The sequence below is a fragment of the Hevea brasiliensis genome, chromosome 4 (assembly GCF_030052815.1).
Source record: "Hevea brasiliensis isolate MT/VB/25A 57/8 chromosome 4, ASM3005281v1, whole genome shotgun sequence".
Taxonomy (NCBI): domain Eukaryota; kingdom Viridiplantae; phylum Streptophyta; class Magnoliopsida; order Malpighiales; family Euphorbiaceae; genus Hevea; species Hevea brasiliensis.
Genome location: NC_079496.1, coordinates 111993912 through 112012971, shown reverse-complemented (window position 1 = coordinate 112012971; position 19060 = coordinate 111993912). Strand labels below are relative to the sequence as shown.

Here is a 19060-nt window from a genome sequence, read left to right as displayed (position 1 = left end):
CAACCGTAACGGGCCAGCAAATTGTCCGTTTGGTGGGGCCTGGAAATATCCACGTGTCAACCAGACAAGAAGGTGTTGAATAGAAAGAGAGAGAGAGAGAGAGGATTTGTTTTTTCCTCAGGCCTTCTTTGGCTTATTCGTTCCCTGGGTGCCAAACATGTAATAACCTGAGTCAGCTTGCTTCGTTGTCACAATCATCAAAATTTACACAAAAACCACAGGCACCGAGAGAGAGAGAGAGAGAGAGAGAGAGGCTATGGAGAATAATCAACATGAGGAGGAGGAGAAACGCGAGGACGACGACGAGGTGGGGCCCATGGCCGGAGAGGAGGAGGAAGGAGAGGTCGGGTCAAGCTTGACGCTGGAGAGGGTGGCTGCTGCTAAGCTTTTCATTGAGAACCACTACAAGGCTCAGATGAAGCACATCCAACAACGCAAAGAAAGGTTTCTCTCTCTGTGTATTTTTCTTAAATTTCATTGATGATGAAAGCACATCCAACAACGCAAAGAAAGGTTTCTCTCTCTGTGTATTTTTCTTAAATTTCATTGATGATGAATCTTGGAGTATCTCATTCCAGATTTTCGCTTGCATGCCAGTATTTTTATATCTGTATTTGAAACCTTGAAGAGACCGTAGCTACAACATTCTGTAATGGAATTTGAAAGGTTTTGGTAAATGTTGTATGCCTATACAAAGTAAGGAGTATCTGAAACCCAGATTTTCTTTAATTTTTTGGTGCTGCCTCTGTGACAATTAATGCATGTAGCTTGTTGTGAGTTCCATTATTGTCTTGTAAATGTGCCTTTTTTATTGCAAAAATGAGGATTTTACTCAATTAATTTGATTCTGTTTTTGTTGTGTAGACTGTTTTGTTAACAGTATCATGCTTTTTCCATATTTGATATGAAAGTTATATAGATGAAGAGCTGACCTTTTTATGTTTGCTTAAAGTTTCCTAAGTTAATTCTGAAAAGTTAGGAATGTTAAGCTTACTATTTTAAAGAAACTACTCGCTAAAATTGCATGCTTATGATGTGAAAAATGTAATGATCTACGCATCAACAAATAAGACAATTTTGGGCCGACGGAAAAGAAAGAAATTAATTAAACTTTTTAATTCTATACATATTATCCAGTGACTTTGTTCTATAAATTTGATGTTCATGGAACTTGGGCATAAGAAGCCTTAGCAGTTAGACATCTCACAACTAACAAGTTTCTGGAAATGAAATTGTAATTCATTCTAATTGATAGAAGGCCAAAGATATATTCTGATACACCAGCTACTAAGAAAGGCGGGAAAGAAAACTAACTGCTATATTACATCTTGAGCCACAAGCTACATGTGCTAAATAATTCCAACAAACTAAACTTCTAGAATAAAGTAATTCCAGCTCAGTAATTTCCAGCTCAACTCTAGCTCTCAGCTTTATTGCTTCGTAACTGCTCTGCTTCCTGTGATAACAACTGCATGATACTCTAAAGCATGAGGCTGCATTTTTGGTCCTTTCTTGTTCCTGTCTGAAAATAATTAATCACATGTTCTTGATTTTCATTGCTTTTTCCTTTGAGCATAATTCTCATGACATTTTTGAGGTGACTAGCCTTGATATTACACATGCAGTTGAATTTGCCTTATGTGAAATTCTCTGACCCGGAAAGCGCTGAAAACTGTTGATATGGTTCTATTGTTGGGCTTGAGGTTGCCTCCATCAAGATGGCTTAAGCCAATTTGGCTTGGTTCCTCTTGCTATATATTCTCTTTCATTTCTTTGTTTGTAACTGATGTGGGACTTCAACAGCTTACATTAAATTTGACATATTTGGCCCTTCATTTGATATCCATTCTAATAGCTGTCCATGAAACACACGCACAAAATACATCTGCTTGAATGTGGTGGTTGTGGAGGTGGTTTTTTTTCCCCCTTACAGATTATTTCTTTTCCCTTGTAACAACTTGTGTCATCATTAATGAGAATTGAGATTAATCTATTGAAACAGATGATTAATTACTAAAGAATGTAGTTATTTGTCTTGGCATTATCCTTTCTGACTGATTTTATTAATTGCAGGCGCTCAGTGCTAGAAAAACAGTTGGCATCTTCTGATGCATCTCAAGAGGAACAAATCAATCTACTAAAGGATTTAGAGCGCAAGGAGACAGAATATATGCGACTGAAAAGGCACAAAATTTGTGTTGATGATTTTGACCTTTTAACCATCATAGGTAGAGGGGCTTTTGGAGAGGTTAGTTTTATGAATGTATAGTAGATGATGATTGTGTATTAATTAGTGTATGTTTCAAGACTTAAAGTGTGTGAATTTTTGTCCATGTATTGCATAAGACATCAGATCTATATATAAACTGATATACACTTTTAATCCGAAAGAGTTAAGGTCTAGGTGGAGATAGAGCAAAGAATTTTCTCTTGTTGAATGTCGGATTGCACAATTTGCTCCAACCTTGTGTTTATCAAGCTCTTGGTCTCACCAAGCTTTACTTGAGAAAGATTGCTCTACCAAACATCTTGCAAATGTGCACCATCAATTGTCAACCTAGGATCTTATCATCCTCACAGGTTTCTAACAAGCATAGAACCATTCTTCAAATAATTATGCCCCCCACCTAATGTAATGTGATTTCTAACTAAGATAAATCTACTTGTTTCTAAACACTTGTGAAGAAAGAATCTAGCGCTAATTGGTGGTCTTGGCTCTGGTGTGGCTTTTCTAAAAAGAAAAAAAACTGGACAGTATTATGCTTTTGTTCTTCCATGGCGTTGCTTGTTCCTTTTGTTCAGTGATTTGTACTCTGCTCCCCCTTTCTCTCTTCCCCTTATCACTTCCCTGCACAACCCCACCCTACACGCGCCGCCCCCCCCAAAAGACCTTATTGGCAACATTTCATTAATTTTGTGTGGGCATGTGATATAATGCCAGCAGTAGATTCAATGCAAACCCTATTTTTCTCCTCTTCTTTTCAAGACCCCACCCTCCCCAAAAGGAGAGAGAGAGAGAGAAAACAAATACACTGGTTCTTGGATTGAATTTTTGTACATTCTTGCCACATCTATTCTATATTTTTAAGGCCGAAATTATTGGATTCTTATGTATATTATTCTTCAGGTAAGGTTGTGTCGGGAGAAGAAGTCTGGTAACATCTATGCAATGAAAAAATTGAAGAAATCAGAAATGCTTAGCAGGGGACAGGTGAGATTTGAGACTATTGAAAATATTTCCTGTTTTTGAGAGGTTTTCTTTAACTTCCATGATATAGTTTTTACTTTATATTTCACTCTATATATATCGGTAAACTACATTTCGCGTTGAACTGATGTTGTCTCCAAGTGCCTTAATTACTCCTATTAGATTTTTTGAAGGAATGCTAAAGGTTTTGTATTTCTTTCCCCATATGTCTTTGAATGGTGTATTTAGCTGCATTAGGCCTTTAGATATTGAATCTAGGTGTTATATGAAAGTGGGATGGGATTAACAATTTGGCCCTTTATGATAATAGTTTTCTTTCCCTATAGGGTGATCTAGATGAGAACTTTTCTTTATGTATACCCTTAATTATTTTTTGCTACTGATTATTTTTTCTTTTATTCTCTAAGAGCACATGTATATCTGCATATAATAGTTTGTGTATATTATAGTACATATTATGTGGTTGGGAAAAGGGAGTCATGGTGTTGGTGATGCTTTTGTTGTATTTAATGCTACCAGTTATTCTGTGACACTGTACTTAATAATGCCACCAAGTGAAAACTTATAGAAAAGGTTCCTGTTCAAAAGATTTTGTTGGATAAACTGGACTCACAGTACATAACAGATTCGTAGTTTGGACTATTATTTGGGGAAGGAAAAAAAGCAATGGTGATGATCATTGTCAAGCTGAAACCTTGGTAGTATATTTAATTTATGTAGACATTCAAGAGGTTTCTGTTTGTTGAATAAAATAACATCATAAGATTGTTGTACTTAGAAGTTCTTTATTTAAGAATATTGGGGGCATGAGTAATATTATCTTGAGACTAGCTGAGTCAAGTATGTTGAGATGGATAAGGGATTATATTGGAGGTCTTTTACTTCTGTGGACAAGATGATTTGGATCCAGTTGAGATATTATGAGCATGTCTAAAGAAGATAAATGACTGACAAAGGAGTGAAGATACTATGGGTTTATTTACATCTGCTAATTGTGTATAAACTCTGTAGGTTGAACATGTTAAAGCTGAAAGGAATTTGCTAGCAGAAGTTGCCAGTCACTGCATTGTCAAACTCTATTACTCTTTTCAAGATGCTGAATACTTGTATCTGATCATGGAATATCTGCCTGGTGGTGACATTATGACTTTGTTAATGAAAGAAGAGACTTTGACAGAAACTGTGGCTAGATTTTATATTGCTCAAAGTGTGATGGCCATAGAATCTATTCATAAACACAACTATATTCACAGGTGGCTATTCCATGTCAACTCATTGTTCAAAAAGAGAAGGAAAAAAAAAATATGAGAAACTGAGTTATCTTAAACCTTATTATATTTCTAGCTTGGTGTAGATCTTGTGAAGCTACTGTCACTTTGACAACCATTTCTTTTTCCCCTCAGAGATATAAAACCTGATAACTTGTTGCTGGACAAAAATGGGCATATGAAGCTTTCTGATTTTGGTCTTTGCAAGCCTCTCGATTGTTCAAATTTGTATGCCATAAATGAAAATGAAGCACTTGATGATGGGAATTTGAAGGAATCAGTGGATGTTGATGGACGATTCCCAGATACTGGTGGAAGGCGCTGGAAAAGTCCAAGAGAACAACTACAGCATTGGCAGATAAACAGAAGAAAATTAGTATGGGATCTTTTTCTTATGGCATTTTGTTATTTCTTCTAATTTTAATTCCAGGATTGTATTATAAATCTTCTTCTGATTTTAGTTTAACATAGTAAATGGTTAAAAATTAAACACTATATGTGATATCCAAAACTCTGAAGCTTATATCATCTCTGAAATCCAAGGTAGAAGTTAAGAAAAAGGAGCTGGATGATGATGCACACTCCCAAACTGACAAACATGCGTGTGCACACTTGGGCACATGCATGCAATAAATTCTCTGCTATTACTCGTGTATATACACTTTGCCCATCTTCTACAGTAGAATTCACATGTTCAAGAAAATAATATTATTCAATCAATGATCTCAATCGTAAGAAGATACCATGTTACAGTGCACTTTTTTTTTGGGGATTCCTTAAATTTGTGATTTAAATTTCTTTTTATTTATGCATTCTTTTTATTGATTTTTCCTTAGAATCTCTATCTTTTAAAGTTCCACTTTTCAAGGTTCTTTCTTCTTCTTGCTTTAATTATGACAGGCATATTCTACAGTTGGTACACCAGATTATATTGCTCCGGAAGTATTGCTGAAGAAAGGATATGGCATGGATTGTGATTGGTTAGTTAATTACAATGAATTATGCTCAACTCACTAAAATTAAAGTTGTGTTTTATTTGCTTTTTCATCTATAACAAAGGATCGGAGACATGTATTAATGTGTTTCCATTGCTGGTGTTTTCAACAAAATCCTTCAAAAAAGGAGGAAGAAATGAAAAGCAAGGGAGTACCCTAATTTTATCATAGCCCTGGAGGTGCAACTATCAACACCACATAAGCTGCCTTAATTATATCCACACTGGCCTCCTATAACCTGCATGATATGACCATTGCCATGTTTGTGACTAAACCTTCAGTAAGATCACATCTCGTGACTGCCACCAGCTACACCAGCACCATCATGCCATAGCCCTTAACCACTATAATCAATTCTATTTTAGGAATTTGTTTATCCATTATGATGTCATCACCCACCTCCACCCTACTAACATGAGCCTGCAACGGCCTTAACTCTAGGAATCACATGCTACAGACACTACAGCACTGCCATCATTGTGAACCTATAAAGCAGTTATTGCACTCTCCACTACCACCATGCTCATCACCATATCCAAACCCCTTATTTGAAATCCCTCCATCCAAATGTTGCATAACTGTATTTCTTGTTTGAAGATGAGGAAACATATGGTAAAAGTGCATTTTGATTTTTTTTTTCCCTTTCTTTAGGATATTTATCACTTTGTATATTCTTAATGGCTGAACTTTTGAACAATAATTTTCTCTTCAATCAAAATAATGTTAGTGAAGTGTTAGCACTTCCACCAGTTCCCTCACTTCTACTTTCAATTCTCCCATCTTTTTGTTCCCCAACATAGTATTAAAATATAATTGTGTAATTTATTTCATTTACATACCATTTGGAATGATTCTTATGCAAGAATTCAATCCAAGTGATTTTGTGATAAAATTCATGTGTTTGGAATAAATTTAGAATGATTGAATTCATTTGAATTCCATTGTTTAGAACAATTGACAAATGAAATGAACGTAATTATTTTCCTATTTTGCCTTTATTTACTAAGGAACAAATACAACTTAAGTAGTGATATTTTTGGATATAATAGAAGATTTCATTAAGTGAATTGAATTTTTTACATGAATTCGTTTATTTTAAAATGACCTATTTTTCAACTAAAATTATTGAATTTTATCAATTTTAAATTTTCTAAATATGAGAATTGGTCAAATAGAATCCAGTTGAATTGAATTCTTTCATTTTTAGACTTTCTAACTCTATGAATTTGATCTATTTACCTGCATGCAGGTGGTCGCTAGGTGCAATAATGTATGAGATGCTTGTTGGTTATCCTCCATTTTATTCTGATGATCCAGTAACAACATGCAGAAAGGTTTACTTGCATTTTTTTAACTCATTCTTTGAGTTGAATCATCTGATGTTCGGTTAGCTTTAATGCTATGCATTTCTGCTGAAAATACTATAGGATCTTCTTTTGTTCATTTTTTTGCTTTCCTTTAAGAGGCATGTGAGTGTTACTTGTACTTGGACTTTGTTTCCTTTACACCTAACTTCATTACATGAGTGAGAATGCATTGAAAAAATGACATCCTAGGAAGCCAAATTCTCTAGGCATATTATATAATTTGTTGCATTCATCCTTCATAAAGTGTTCCAGACTCAACTCAAGTAAGTTCTAATCCAAACAATTTGAGGTCTTCTACGTGAACATAGTCAATCTCCCTCACCATGAGATGCTTGGACTCTTATCTTCCTAAAGCATTATTGTTCTTAATGAAAGAGTCTATTGGAGAAGCTTTTGAAGTATACTACCAAAGATGATAAATCATCTCTTAGTTAGCTATGTTGATCATGATATTCAAAGTCTTGAGTCATTTTGGGACGTCTTAGAAATATTTTCCTTTCTAAACATGTTTCATAGTGTTGGAATATGGTTTGTGGGAATAAGTCCTACATCAGTAGTGTACAAGAAAATTAACGGGCATATAAGTGCTAGAAAAACAAACAAAAATGGCTTAGATAATTTTGGTTATGGAGATTCCAGTTTCACGCCCAATTCAGCATCGAGACCTGCCTGTTTATTCACACTTTTTGGCCCTTGATTTTAACATGGTATCAAATTGATGAGGCTTAACAACTATAGATCCAGGACCTCAAAGCATGGTGAGTTGAGCCCTAGTGAGCTAGACTCGTAAGTTGAGCTAATCAAGCTAAATTCAGGTGAATCCATGAGCTAGCCCAGTAAGTTAGACCTTGAAGGCAAAGTCAAGGAGCCAATCCCAAGTTAGATGGGCTAACCCATGCAATGCTAAGTGACAACTAGGCCTATGATGTCCAAGCCGAGCCTAGTTGCACTTGAGGGGGGTGTTGGAATTTGGTTTATGGGAACATGTCCCACATTAGTAGTGTATGAGAAAATTAATACTTTGTTTGAGAGGAGATAGAGTAAAATAAGGTTTTGTCAAATAAAATTTTTTAAAATAATGTTTTTCATGGTTTTAAACCTTTATAATTTTTTAATGTTTGAAAGGAAGGGAAAGTTTTTTAAGGTATTTGGAGGTTTTAAAGAGAAAACCTTCTTAATCCACTAATTTGGTTGGTTAGAAAATGGAAGTTTTCAAAAATCTTACTTTAAAAAACCTTATACTCTCCTAAACATAAGTTCAAGGTTTTTAAACCTTACAAAAAAACCTTCCATTACTTTCAAAAACTTCTCCAATACAAAGGATAAGGGGCATATAATTGCTGGAAAACCAAATCAAACTAGCTTAAGCCATTTTAGTGATGGAGAATGGAGACCCTAGTTTCACACCAAATTCAGCATGGAGACCTGCTTGCATAGTATTTTGGTGGAGATCTTTAATCCTTACTTATGCTTCTAGGTGTATATGGTTGGTACCCCTTTTGTATCAAAATTTATGTGCATTACTCTTTTCTTTAGGGTAAAAAAACAAAGGAAAAAGAAGAAACCCTAAATTTTTTAGAGTAGGATATGATATAGAATTAATATACAGCATTATGGTATCTATGTTACTTGTGGTTTTTGCATGTGGTTGGATGCCTCTTGTTGCCTTCTTTTTTTTTCACCTTTCTGGTTTGTCAGTTTGATTTTTTCTTGTCTTGTCTCTAGCATAACAATTGATGTATGCCAGATTGTGCATTGGAAAAATCACTTGAAATTTCCAGACGAGGCAAGGCTGACACCTGAAGCAAAGGATCTAATCTGTAGGTTGCTTTGTGATGTTGAACATAGGCTTGGTACTCTTGGGGCAGACCAAATTAAAGTATTATTTTTGCACTGTATATGTGTGTGTAATTTTTCTTTATATTGTTCTTCTTTCTCAAATTTATTATCATTGTATGTTATCAGGCTCATCCCTGGTTCAAAGATATTGCATGGGACAAAATTTATGAGATGGAGGCAGCATTTAAACCAGAAGTCAATGGGGAACTTGATACTCAGAACTTCATGAACTTTGATGAGGTAAGGTGTTACGCATTTGCTCATTTCATAATTTTTAGAAGGATCATGACCATTGTTTGCATTTGTATTCGAAACTTAGTTGAATGCATCCATTGTCTAGTTTTTAAACTTGTGAAGAAATAGAGAAGAAGAGTGGGAGAATTTGTGGAATTAGCTGCTTGATTGTTCCATCAATCCTATTGGGGTATAAATACTATTACACAGAATCTAAAACAGGAAACAAGCTATACACAGTAATTATCTTCCTAATCTAATGCATATTGTAGGCATAATTACAGGTATGTATCTTTTCATATCTTTACAAGATGTATGAATCAGAAGGGAAGAGAAGAGGGAAAATGTGCTACCTACTAGGGTTAAACAGATGCCAAAATTTTTTTTATTCAAAAATTTCCCTAGGGCCCATCTCATTCGACTTCCCTTAGGCCACAACTTTGGCCCACTAGGCCTCGTCTCCCGATAGGAGATTTTTCAATTCATTTTTCTTTTTAATTTCTCAAATGCCCATCCAAGTTTAGATGTGTCTTAAAATATAACTATTTTTAAATGTATCTTAAATTTAATCAGATATATCCCTTAACCATTTAATCACATTTAAAAAAAAAAACTTACTGCAAATTTAAATATTAAAATTTGATCTGTCTATATCCTCCAAGATTTGAGATTTTGAGACTTCAAAATTTTGGATAATATCTCGTTTATGCCCTTTCATTAATTAAAATTACAATTTACCCTTTTTGTGTCATTAAATTTCTTTGCTATTTGAAACTTTTGAACATAAAAGAAGTGTATTGTTTTTGTTTGGTAGTAATTGTGACTTTTTAAATCTTTTTATATTTAATTATAAATTCTTGGTTAGTGAAGTGGTTACACTTTCATAAATATACCAAAGCCTACCTTGTAGTCTATCTATATGGATATTATTTTATTGTTATTGTTTAAATACCATAAAACAATAACTATACCTTAATTCCAAATTAGTTGGAGTCTGACTATATAGATCTTTTTTCACTATTTAACTCTATTTGAGAACAATTCTATATCAATATTCAAAAATAATAAATTTTTTAATACTACTCCCCTCCATGTCATTTTAGGTATTCTCCTTTCCTTCCTTACTCTTTCCGCTACTAGTTTATCACATTTCTGTATTGGAGTATTTGATTCTACTGTTTAAATACTATAATGAAATTATATTTAATTGTAAATGATAAAACTTTAATTAATTTCATATTTGTGAAGTTTTAAACAAATGATAACGTTGTTCATGAAAACATAACATGTTAGACAAGTTTAGACTTTGAAACTGGTAGGAAATTTCTGAAAGTTTTCCACTATTTTTTATATTTTCATAAATTCTATAACTCTAAAAATTTAGGGATTTATACATTAAAATTTTAAGATGTATTTTAATTATAATATTAAAATTAAAATTTTATATACTTGTAAAATAGAATGAATTTGATAATAGAAAATCTAGCTTCATTTTTTAGAATTTCGATATAATATTTGCAGTATAATTAATTTTGAAATAATATTTTAATTTTTCTAGTGTTTTGCATCATATTTTCTAAAAAATTGCATTTATATATCATATTGCATTGTAATGTGTGTCAATTATATTTTTATGCCCCACACACACCAACACCCCCCCCCCCCCTGGCGCAAGCCCCTTCTCTTCTCCCCCCTCCTTCCCCTTCTTCAACAACATCCTGTGCTGCCCCAGCTAGCAATGTTTCTGCTGAAATCTCTGTGGGAATGTGATTGGGACTTGGGCTACCTTTCTCTTGGCAAAAATGAAGTTAGGGGGATGGAATTAAAAAAAATGGGAGGAATGGTAATGAACATAAATCTTTCAATGGCAAATTATTACTATATACTAAAAATGAAGTAACTTTTACTATTCTTAAGAACAGTAAAATTACCTTCTTACCCTTATCTTCTGTTCTTTTTCTTTTCTTTTCTTTTCTTTTCTTTTCTTTTCTTTTTTAATTTATCTAAAACTCTAATTCATGGTTGTGGATATTTAATATCTGGTAACAGGTTAGACGGTCAATGTCAGACGGTCCATGTTGACCCATTAAGACATTGATAGGACAATTGCATTAAATTTGACTAATATATTGGAGAAGAAACTTTTTTCTTGCTTTTTTTTCTTTGGTTTTTTTCCTTTTATTTTTTTATTTTTTTTATGTAATTAAACTTATTTAATATTTACATAAAAAATAATATTATTTACATATTTATTAATTAAAATAAAGTCTGACTAAATTATAAATTAACAATAGAAGTGCTAATTTTACTCTTTGGTCTTTTTGTCTTACTTTCTTTTATTATTTTTTAAAAATAGTGAAATTGCTACTATGCCCCTATTATAAATGTTTGTCCATCTTCTAATTCTAGCATGTCTCATAGATGGTTTTCTTCATTTGTAATTTCTTTTACTTCTGCACCTACTTTCTTTCTTAAGCTGCTTATGGATGATAGTGTGACTCACATACCCTTTTACTTCTCTTTATTTAAATATAGCTGAATTTTAGTTATTATTTTATAATTAAAAAATAAATTTTATTTAATAGCACAAAAATAACTATATGATTGACGTAATAATAAACATGACTAATTATATGATAAAAAAAAATTATAATGCAAATAAATCATGAATGACTTGTTTGAGAAAAATTAAATATTTTACATTTTAAAAATAATAATTGAAATTCAACAAAATTCTAATGAAATAAGTGTTTAATAAATTTTTTTAATATGAAGTATACTTATTCTAACTATATTTTTAGTCAATTGTATATTTAATATAAAGTATACTTATTATTTTAAGTCAATTGTATATTTTGTGACATTGAAGGAAGGAAGATGCTCCTAATATAAAATCAGAAATTGGCTGAATGTTGACCAATGTGAGCTACAAAATGTAGTTGATCTCAAGTTCAGCAAAATTAGTCACTCTCCTTTAATCAAGTTTTTTTTTTTAAAAAAAATACATATTAATTGAAGAGGATTTCCTTTACTTTATTTTTGTTTTCAGATAAAATTATATAGTTATGCATGTCATTTTATTTGTATATAAAAAATAACATGTCTAAATTGTTAAGAACTACATAATAGATAAACCTTAACAAAACAAACATTTTACTAATTTTGTCACTGAATTTTTGTGGCATGAATATATATATATATATACACACACACACACACACACACACACACACACACACACACACACTTTTTGAGGATATTTCAATCCCGGGGATAAGTTGTGATAACTATAGTCAAATGACAAGGTGTTTACACCTTATTGTTTGACTGAAAACAATAAATCAAATGATATTCTTATTCCATGCTAGTAAGGGATATAAATGATTGATGCAATCAAGAAAAACTAAATTTAGGAATTTTTTTTATTTAATTTTTCATTGTAAAATTAAGAGCATTAATTCAGATTTTATAATACAAATAGGAAGTTTAGGTTTCTATTATTTGGGAATTCAATTGTTATTATGAATATTTAAAAAGTTATAGTAGGTTTACAATTTCCTACTGTTATTAGAAAATCACTGATGTTTCTTCCTTAACGCTGCTGTGTTTTTTCTATCACTGTCGTGGTACACAGCATATATTGGCTTCTACATGACATTTTAAATCTCTCTAATGGATTGTGAATTTTGAATTTGTTTATTTCATTTTCTTTGGGAAAATCCATACTTTTGCTTCTATATATGAAAAGTATATATTCCAGCATGTATGAAGAAGGGAGGTTTTCTTATTTTCCTGAGATCTTACTGTAACAAGTAACTGTATTACTTCTGATATGGGGTCTAGATGACTTATAGAAAGCTCTCCAAACTCCATTGCCATTTTGGATTTGGTTTTGTATACTAGGAACCTCTGTTCCTTCATTCAAGAAGCTGTTCACTGAGGTTGGGATCTCCCACTTGTGTGTTGATTCAATGAAGCTTCATTCCGCAAATAACAGTTTTGTGATCGAATTTTTAGTCTTTAAAGAAATAGTTCTAAAACATGGCCGGCGCATTTCTGGCCCTTTATAAGTTCACTATAAAATATTGCATAACTAAGCATTTAAACAAGTTAATGGTCATTTTTAATGTGTAAGTTCGATAAACTTTTCTTATGAATTTAAAGGTCTGTCATTTTCCATTGATACAGTTCATACCAGAGTGTGTTTATGTAATTACGTTCAATATGCCTTATAAAATTGAATTATGTAATAAAAGTTTGAATGATGTAGGTAGAACCTCCACCAACAAGAAGAGGATCAGGACCTTCGAGGAAGGTATGTGGTTTTCTGCATTGATGAATTGTTAACTTTTTGTCTGATACTGGAAACTTGGCTATTTCATCCACCCTTTGCCCCTTCTCAATGAAGCTTGAGCATATAGAATTTTTTTTTTTTTTTTTTCACTTTTTCACATACCTTGTAAACCTGTGATTGAGGTTTTTCATCCTAACCCTACTGCTCTTTATCTGAAGACTAGCTTTCATACTTAAGCTCCTCCAACAGGTTAATAAAGAGCAATTTGATATTCAAATTGAAGAACTTTTTGGTGGAAATCGACACCTATAGCAGAACATAAGCCCCTTGAAACATTTTGTTCATTATAACCAATGTAATCAATCATTAAAACTTTACTTGTTTGAATGTTATTAGCGATAGAAGCAAAGGATGTATAAATTGATTCTAGAGTAGAAAGATTAATATTAATAAAATATTTGGAGTGGATAGGAAAAATTAAGCCATTGAGTGATACACTATACAGCTTCACAATGTAGATCTGAAGCTTCATTTCCTGAAATTTCCACATTCCAAGTATTGATATTTGTGCTTAAAACTTGTGGCATATGTGCATGGAGAGTTTCAGATTTCAGAGGACGCATAAATCTATTTTCGCATTTCTGATGAGTGCAGTTTCCAATTATAACTGGTGGTCTGTTTTTTGATGAGAAATTTGGGTCATTATTATTAAGATAGATTCGCATAATAAGTTAGCTATCCTGACATGACAGTGTTCCAAATAGTGCCCCAATTCTTAAAATTTTTTATTAACCAATCCAATGACATCATCTTATTAATTGACTCTCAATTTCTCAGCAGCTGTTTTCTCCTCAAGATCTAAGTTTTGTTGGTTACACGTACAAGAACTTTGATGCGATCAAAGGGTCACGGCATTCTTTTGGTATGAGAATTATGTTTAACTCTTAACTCTTATTTTTGTAAATCTGTTCTTTGTTTGATTTGCATGTGCTAATGCTAGCACTAAAAGATTCTCATTGACACTGCATTTCAGCTTCTTTTATATAGTAGTTACATTTTCCTATAGAAATGATTATTGGATATGATAGTTGGCATATATGTTGCAGGACAAGTATCTATTTTTAATGGATATCATAAAAATCATCTTTTGTATATTTTTATCTGAATAAAAATGTTTTATCCAAACAAAAACTTTAGTTGTGGAAAGGTGAAAGGCTACGGCAGAGACTGGCTCTTTTTGGGGCTTCGGACTGAGGGGTTGGCATTTTGGTGTCATACTATCATTAGAGAAAAAAGAGAGCTTAGTTCTTTGACATTAAATGGTATGGTACTGTTATAAATGATTTCTCAAGCTATCCGACTGGAAAAGTTGGGATTAATAGAAGTATGAACATGAAGAAAGTTTAGGTGATAGTCATATTCCAAATATCTGCCTTGGGAGGATATGAAGATGAGTTGCCTGATTTGGTAAGAGGACTCTGGTAGGATGAGGCACCCACCATGCAAATTCATCAACCTAACTAAGTCAACCAAATAAACTCTATTCTCATTCTACTCTTATGGAGACCTCAATCCTATGGCTTCAACTGTTGCAAGTGCATTGTAAAGAGAAAAATTATTGCAACATGTATGTTTTTTTTTGGTAATTTTGATGACCCCTACTTTTGTATTTGCTTTCATATGATGGTCAAGTAAGACTTTAATTAATTTTATCCAACTTTTGCAGAACTTAAGAGGACCTCATCACGGTCTTCAACCGACTCTTTTCAGAGTAATGAATCCATACATGATATTCTGGTTTTCTAAGGTTTATAATAATTCTTACTTTGCTAAACTATAATTTTCCATTTAGGTGATTCTGCAGTGGACTATTCTAAGGACTTGCTTGATGACTCAGAAATTCAGAAGCTTACTTCGACGGGACATTCAATGTCGCCATGAAGACTCACTCAATTCTCAGTGTGTAAACTGTATGGCATAATCATAACAGACGGAGTGCTCCTCTTGCAAAGGTTGAGTGTCTACCTGCTTATTTTTTCGGCAGGTTTAGCCCTAAGCTGCATCACTAATGAAGCTTGCTCCATATTTTGTAGAATTTCATAGGTGTACATTGCTATTGAGGAACTTCTGTGAAGCATGTAGCTAGCCAAGTAACAACTTGTTGTGGTTCAGTCTAAAGGTACTGTATCCATACCGAGTTTCCCTGACTGCGCAGGTTGGCAGAACAAATATGCCTACCCTTGTGGCAGTGTAGGCCCTTTCTCTTTCCCCTGTTCCCCTTTTTCTCCCTTTCTGGACAGTGTAGGAAGCTGGAAAATCCCCGGCAGCTTTAATCCAAATGCCACTGATTAGCAGCTCTTACTGTGTTGGGAGCCATGAGCTTTTGTGATTGAAACAGGAAATCTAGTTTTTATTACTCGTTTTTGCTTTTTTCTCTAGGAATAAAATAACAGAAAATTGAGGAACGAGCTTTTGATGTTAAATTCAGTGAACCATGTTCTTCTGTAAATAGATTTTTAGATTTATTTATCAAATCTATATGATAATTGTAACAAATAAGTATTTATATACCCAATCGGGTTAAAAATGGAAGCTCTCTTTCTTTATCAATCAAGGTTGATTAAATTAGAGAGCATTGTAGAATCATTTATTCTAAATATATTCAATCAATGTGACAAAGTATCTCTTGAAGAGATTTAATGTTTATTTGGTATTAAGATTTTAAAAAAAAACAAATAATTTAAAAAATAATATTATTTTAATATTCTTTAATTTAAAAAGTACTTTTTCAATAGCAGTTTTCACTTCAATACAGTGTCTCTCAGTAATCCACTCTCACAATATTTTCCTGAAAAGTATTTCATGCATTTTTTTTTAAATAATTAAAATATTTTTCTAATCAAATTAAAAATTAATTAATTTTTAAAAGTCATTTTAAAATTTTGATAAATTTAATGTAAAAAAAATATAAAAATGTAACATGAATATATATTTATTAGTTTATTAATCATCACTGTCTATTTTTATTGCTAATATTTATTATCAATTTTTTCTGAAATGATAATTTTTATTAAAATATTTTTTTTTAAAAAAAAAAGCTTAATATAGATTATTCAAGTTAATTTAGACCAACAGATGAACTCAATACACTTAATTTAGAACAAAAATACAAAGTGAAAAAATTCTAGACAAGCAAGAACAGAAATCAAAGAAGAGATTGGAGAGACATATTCTCAATTGGTCTCAACAAATTCCTTTAATCTAAAACCATTTGGCCAAATTCTGTCAAATAATCCTCATGAGACCTCCAAATCAACGTCATGGCAAGCAATACGAGACAATCAAAAGAATAATGGTTAATTAGTTGGGTGTATATATTTATATATAAATAAATTATTTATTAATTTATATATATATTGAAATTAATTTTTTTTTTCTTAAGTGATTTTAAAGTGCACAAAGTGTAAATAAAGTTCGTTTTGTACTTCTTATAAAATCAAATAGTGATTAATAAAAAAAATAAAATTCATATTTTTTTATCAATTAAATTAAATAATATTAAATTGCAAATAAAAATAATAAATATCATCAATGAGAAAATATAGAAAAAAAAATATAATTTAATTTTGAGCTTTTAATATTTAGAATCTATAAAATATTTTTCCATTGCAGTTCAGGACATGATTTTGCGTCAAGATAATGTGGTAACTGTTTTTTTTTTTTTTTTTTTTTTTAAAATGACTAATTTTAATAATAATAATAATAATAATAATAATAAAGAAAAATCTCTTAAATTAATGTGTAAAAATTAGAAAAAAATTAAAAATTTTATTAAATAAGAATAAATAATTTTGTTAAATTTGGAATCAATTACATATTGATGGAACATTCAGTCAATCTCTATTGCCAATTGTTGCAATTTTATTAAAATTAAAGTTAACTAAGGATCGTTCATATCAATTTATTAAAATAAAATATTATTTTTTTTCATTATGGCTAAAAAAATGTAATTAAATAATATTTATTAAAATTATAAGCTGACATGTGTTATTAAATAAAAATATAACTAATTTTAAAAATTAATTAAAAAATTATTGAAATTATATAGATGGGACACATTTGAAATGTTTAACCATTAAGCTAAAATTAAAGGTTTGTTATAAATATGCGAATATATATGGATTTTTTTTTTTTTTTTGAAAGGAAAACACTGCTTAATTATTGTTAAGACCAAAAGGTGGTACATCATGAATAAAAGCTGGAGGGCTAACACTCCATTTCGCTAAACCAGACATAGAATCAGTAGCCCTTACTAACACATGAGCGACTTGGTTCGCTGATTTTTTGACAAAAGAAAAGGATAATGATGCAACGTCTCTAACAAGAAACTTACAATCATGAATCAAAGTAGCAAAATAAGAATTATCATGCAAAATACAATTCAGGGCTTGCTTCACCATCAAACAATCCATCTCCATCACCAGAGGCATATTAAACAACCTTCCTTTAACCCAACTTAAAGCCTCTCTTACTCTCATAGCCTCTGCATTCAAAGAATTTTGGTCATAACCTAGACTTTTACACATTCCTTCAACAAATTGACCATTACTGTCTCTTATCACCAAACCTACACCTGCCAACCCTGTTGCTGCATCAAAACATGCATCTACATTACATTTCAAACCCGCATCTGGTGGTTGCCATTTTATTACAGCAGGAACTGTATTTAGATCATAAGAAGCCATGGAAACTCTTGCCAGCTGCCACTCCTGAAGGAAATGATGCACCTTTTGAAGAACAGTATAAGGAACAACATGCTTTTGCTTCCATACAATACCATTTCTTGCATTCCATATCTCCCATGCTATCATAATAGCTTTTTGAACCTGTTGCCTATCACACTGAGTCTGAATCATTGACAACGAAGCTGGGAAATTATCTACAACACCCCACCATCCAACATCCGAAGTAACCCAGCAATCCCTTGCAAAAGGGCAAGTAATAAGACAATGCAAAATGGTTTCTGGTTCATGATTACATACTGGACACAATCCAGACATGGCCACATGTCTATGAATTAAATTCATGCAAATAGGTAAAATATTAGACAAAGCTCGCCAAAGAAAATTGAGAACCTTTGGAGGCAATTCAAGCTTCCATACATACCTCCACAAATCTTTCGTTAAAGTAGGGGCTCAAGGAAGTTGATTATATTGATATTTGTAACCAGACTTCACTGTGTAAATACCTTTAGAATCAAATTTCCACATCCAAGAATCCTCATGATCAATAACACTTAAGGGAGTTTGCTAAATAGCACGCATTTCTTGAGAATTAAAGAGAGACTGCAGAACCATTAAGTCTGTCACCATAATATCTTCTATACCAATTGTATTAGCTGAATGAATATAAGGATCATCAGTAGTTGGTAACCATGGTGAATGAAAAACAGAAGTGCCTCGACCATTACCAATACGTTTCAAGCAACCACTTTGAAGAATAGGAATTCCAGCAAAAATAGACTTCCATAAATAACTTGGATTATGCCCCTCAAAGGCATGGAGCAAATCTGAATCAGCATAGTAACGAGCTTTGTACAGTATACTTACCAAAGCATTGGGCGAGTCAACAAACTCCAACAATATATATGGAATTCTTAGTAGATAAACTCAATTTATCACATTATTTGTATATAATAAATTAATTAGATTGCTTTGTATTATTTATATTTATCCATAATTATATAAATATATATAAATAATTGAGACTTAAATTACATAATTATTCATAATTATATTATTATAAAAATATTTTTATTATTTTAAATGTATAATTAACGTAATAAAATGAATTTA

At 31.9% G+C, this 19060-nt stretch overlaps 2 protein-coding genes across 5 annotated transcripts; one reads left to right on the top strand and one right to left on the bottom strand.

Moving 5' to 3' along the window:
* Positions 1-162: 162 nt before the first annotated feature.
* Positions 163-15815, top strand: LOC110642430 (uncharacterized). Of its 4 annotated transcripts, none has more exons than XM_021794498.2 (14): positions 165-444; positions 2074-2248; positions 3128-3211; positions 4220-4461; positions 4612-4852; positions 5377-5456; positions 6721-6805; positions 8586-8717; positions 8804-8917; positions 13182-13226; positions 14043-14127; positions 14932-14976; positions 15058-15217; positions 15299-15815. In XM_021794498.2, the coding sequence occupies exons 1-13, from the start codon at positions 257-259 to the stop codon at positions 15144-15146; spliced, it is 1605 nt and encodes a 534-aa protein (XP_021650190.2). In that variant the 5' UTR covers positions 165-256; the 3' UTR covers positions 15147-15217; positions 15299-15815. The 4 variants fall into 4 exon arrangements, with proteins under 4 accessions (XP_058001942.1, XP_021650190.2, XP_058001941.1 ...); XM_058145958.1 differs by having other exon boundaries at positions 166-444; positions 14046-14127; XM_058145960.1 differs by having other exon boundaries at positions 373-513.
* A 1604-nt stretch (positions 15816-17419) lies between these two features.
* LOC131179499 (uncharacterized) lies at positions 17420-18265 on the bottom strand. The gene has a single exon (XM_058146361.1). It carries the CDS (start codon positions 18263-18265, stop codon positions 17420-17422), a length of 846 nt encoding a protein of 281 aa, XP_058002344.1.
* Between the last annotated feature and the right edge of the window lie 795 nt (positions 18266-19060).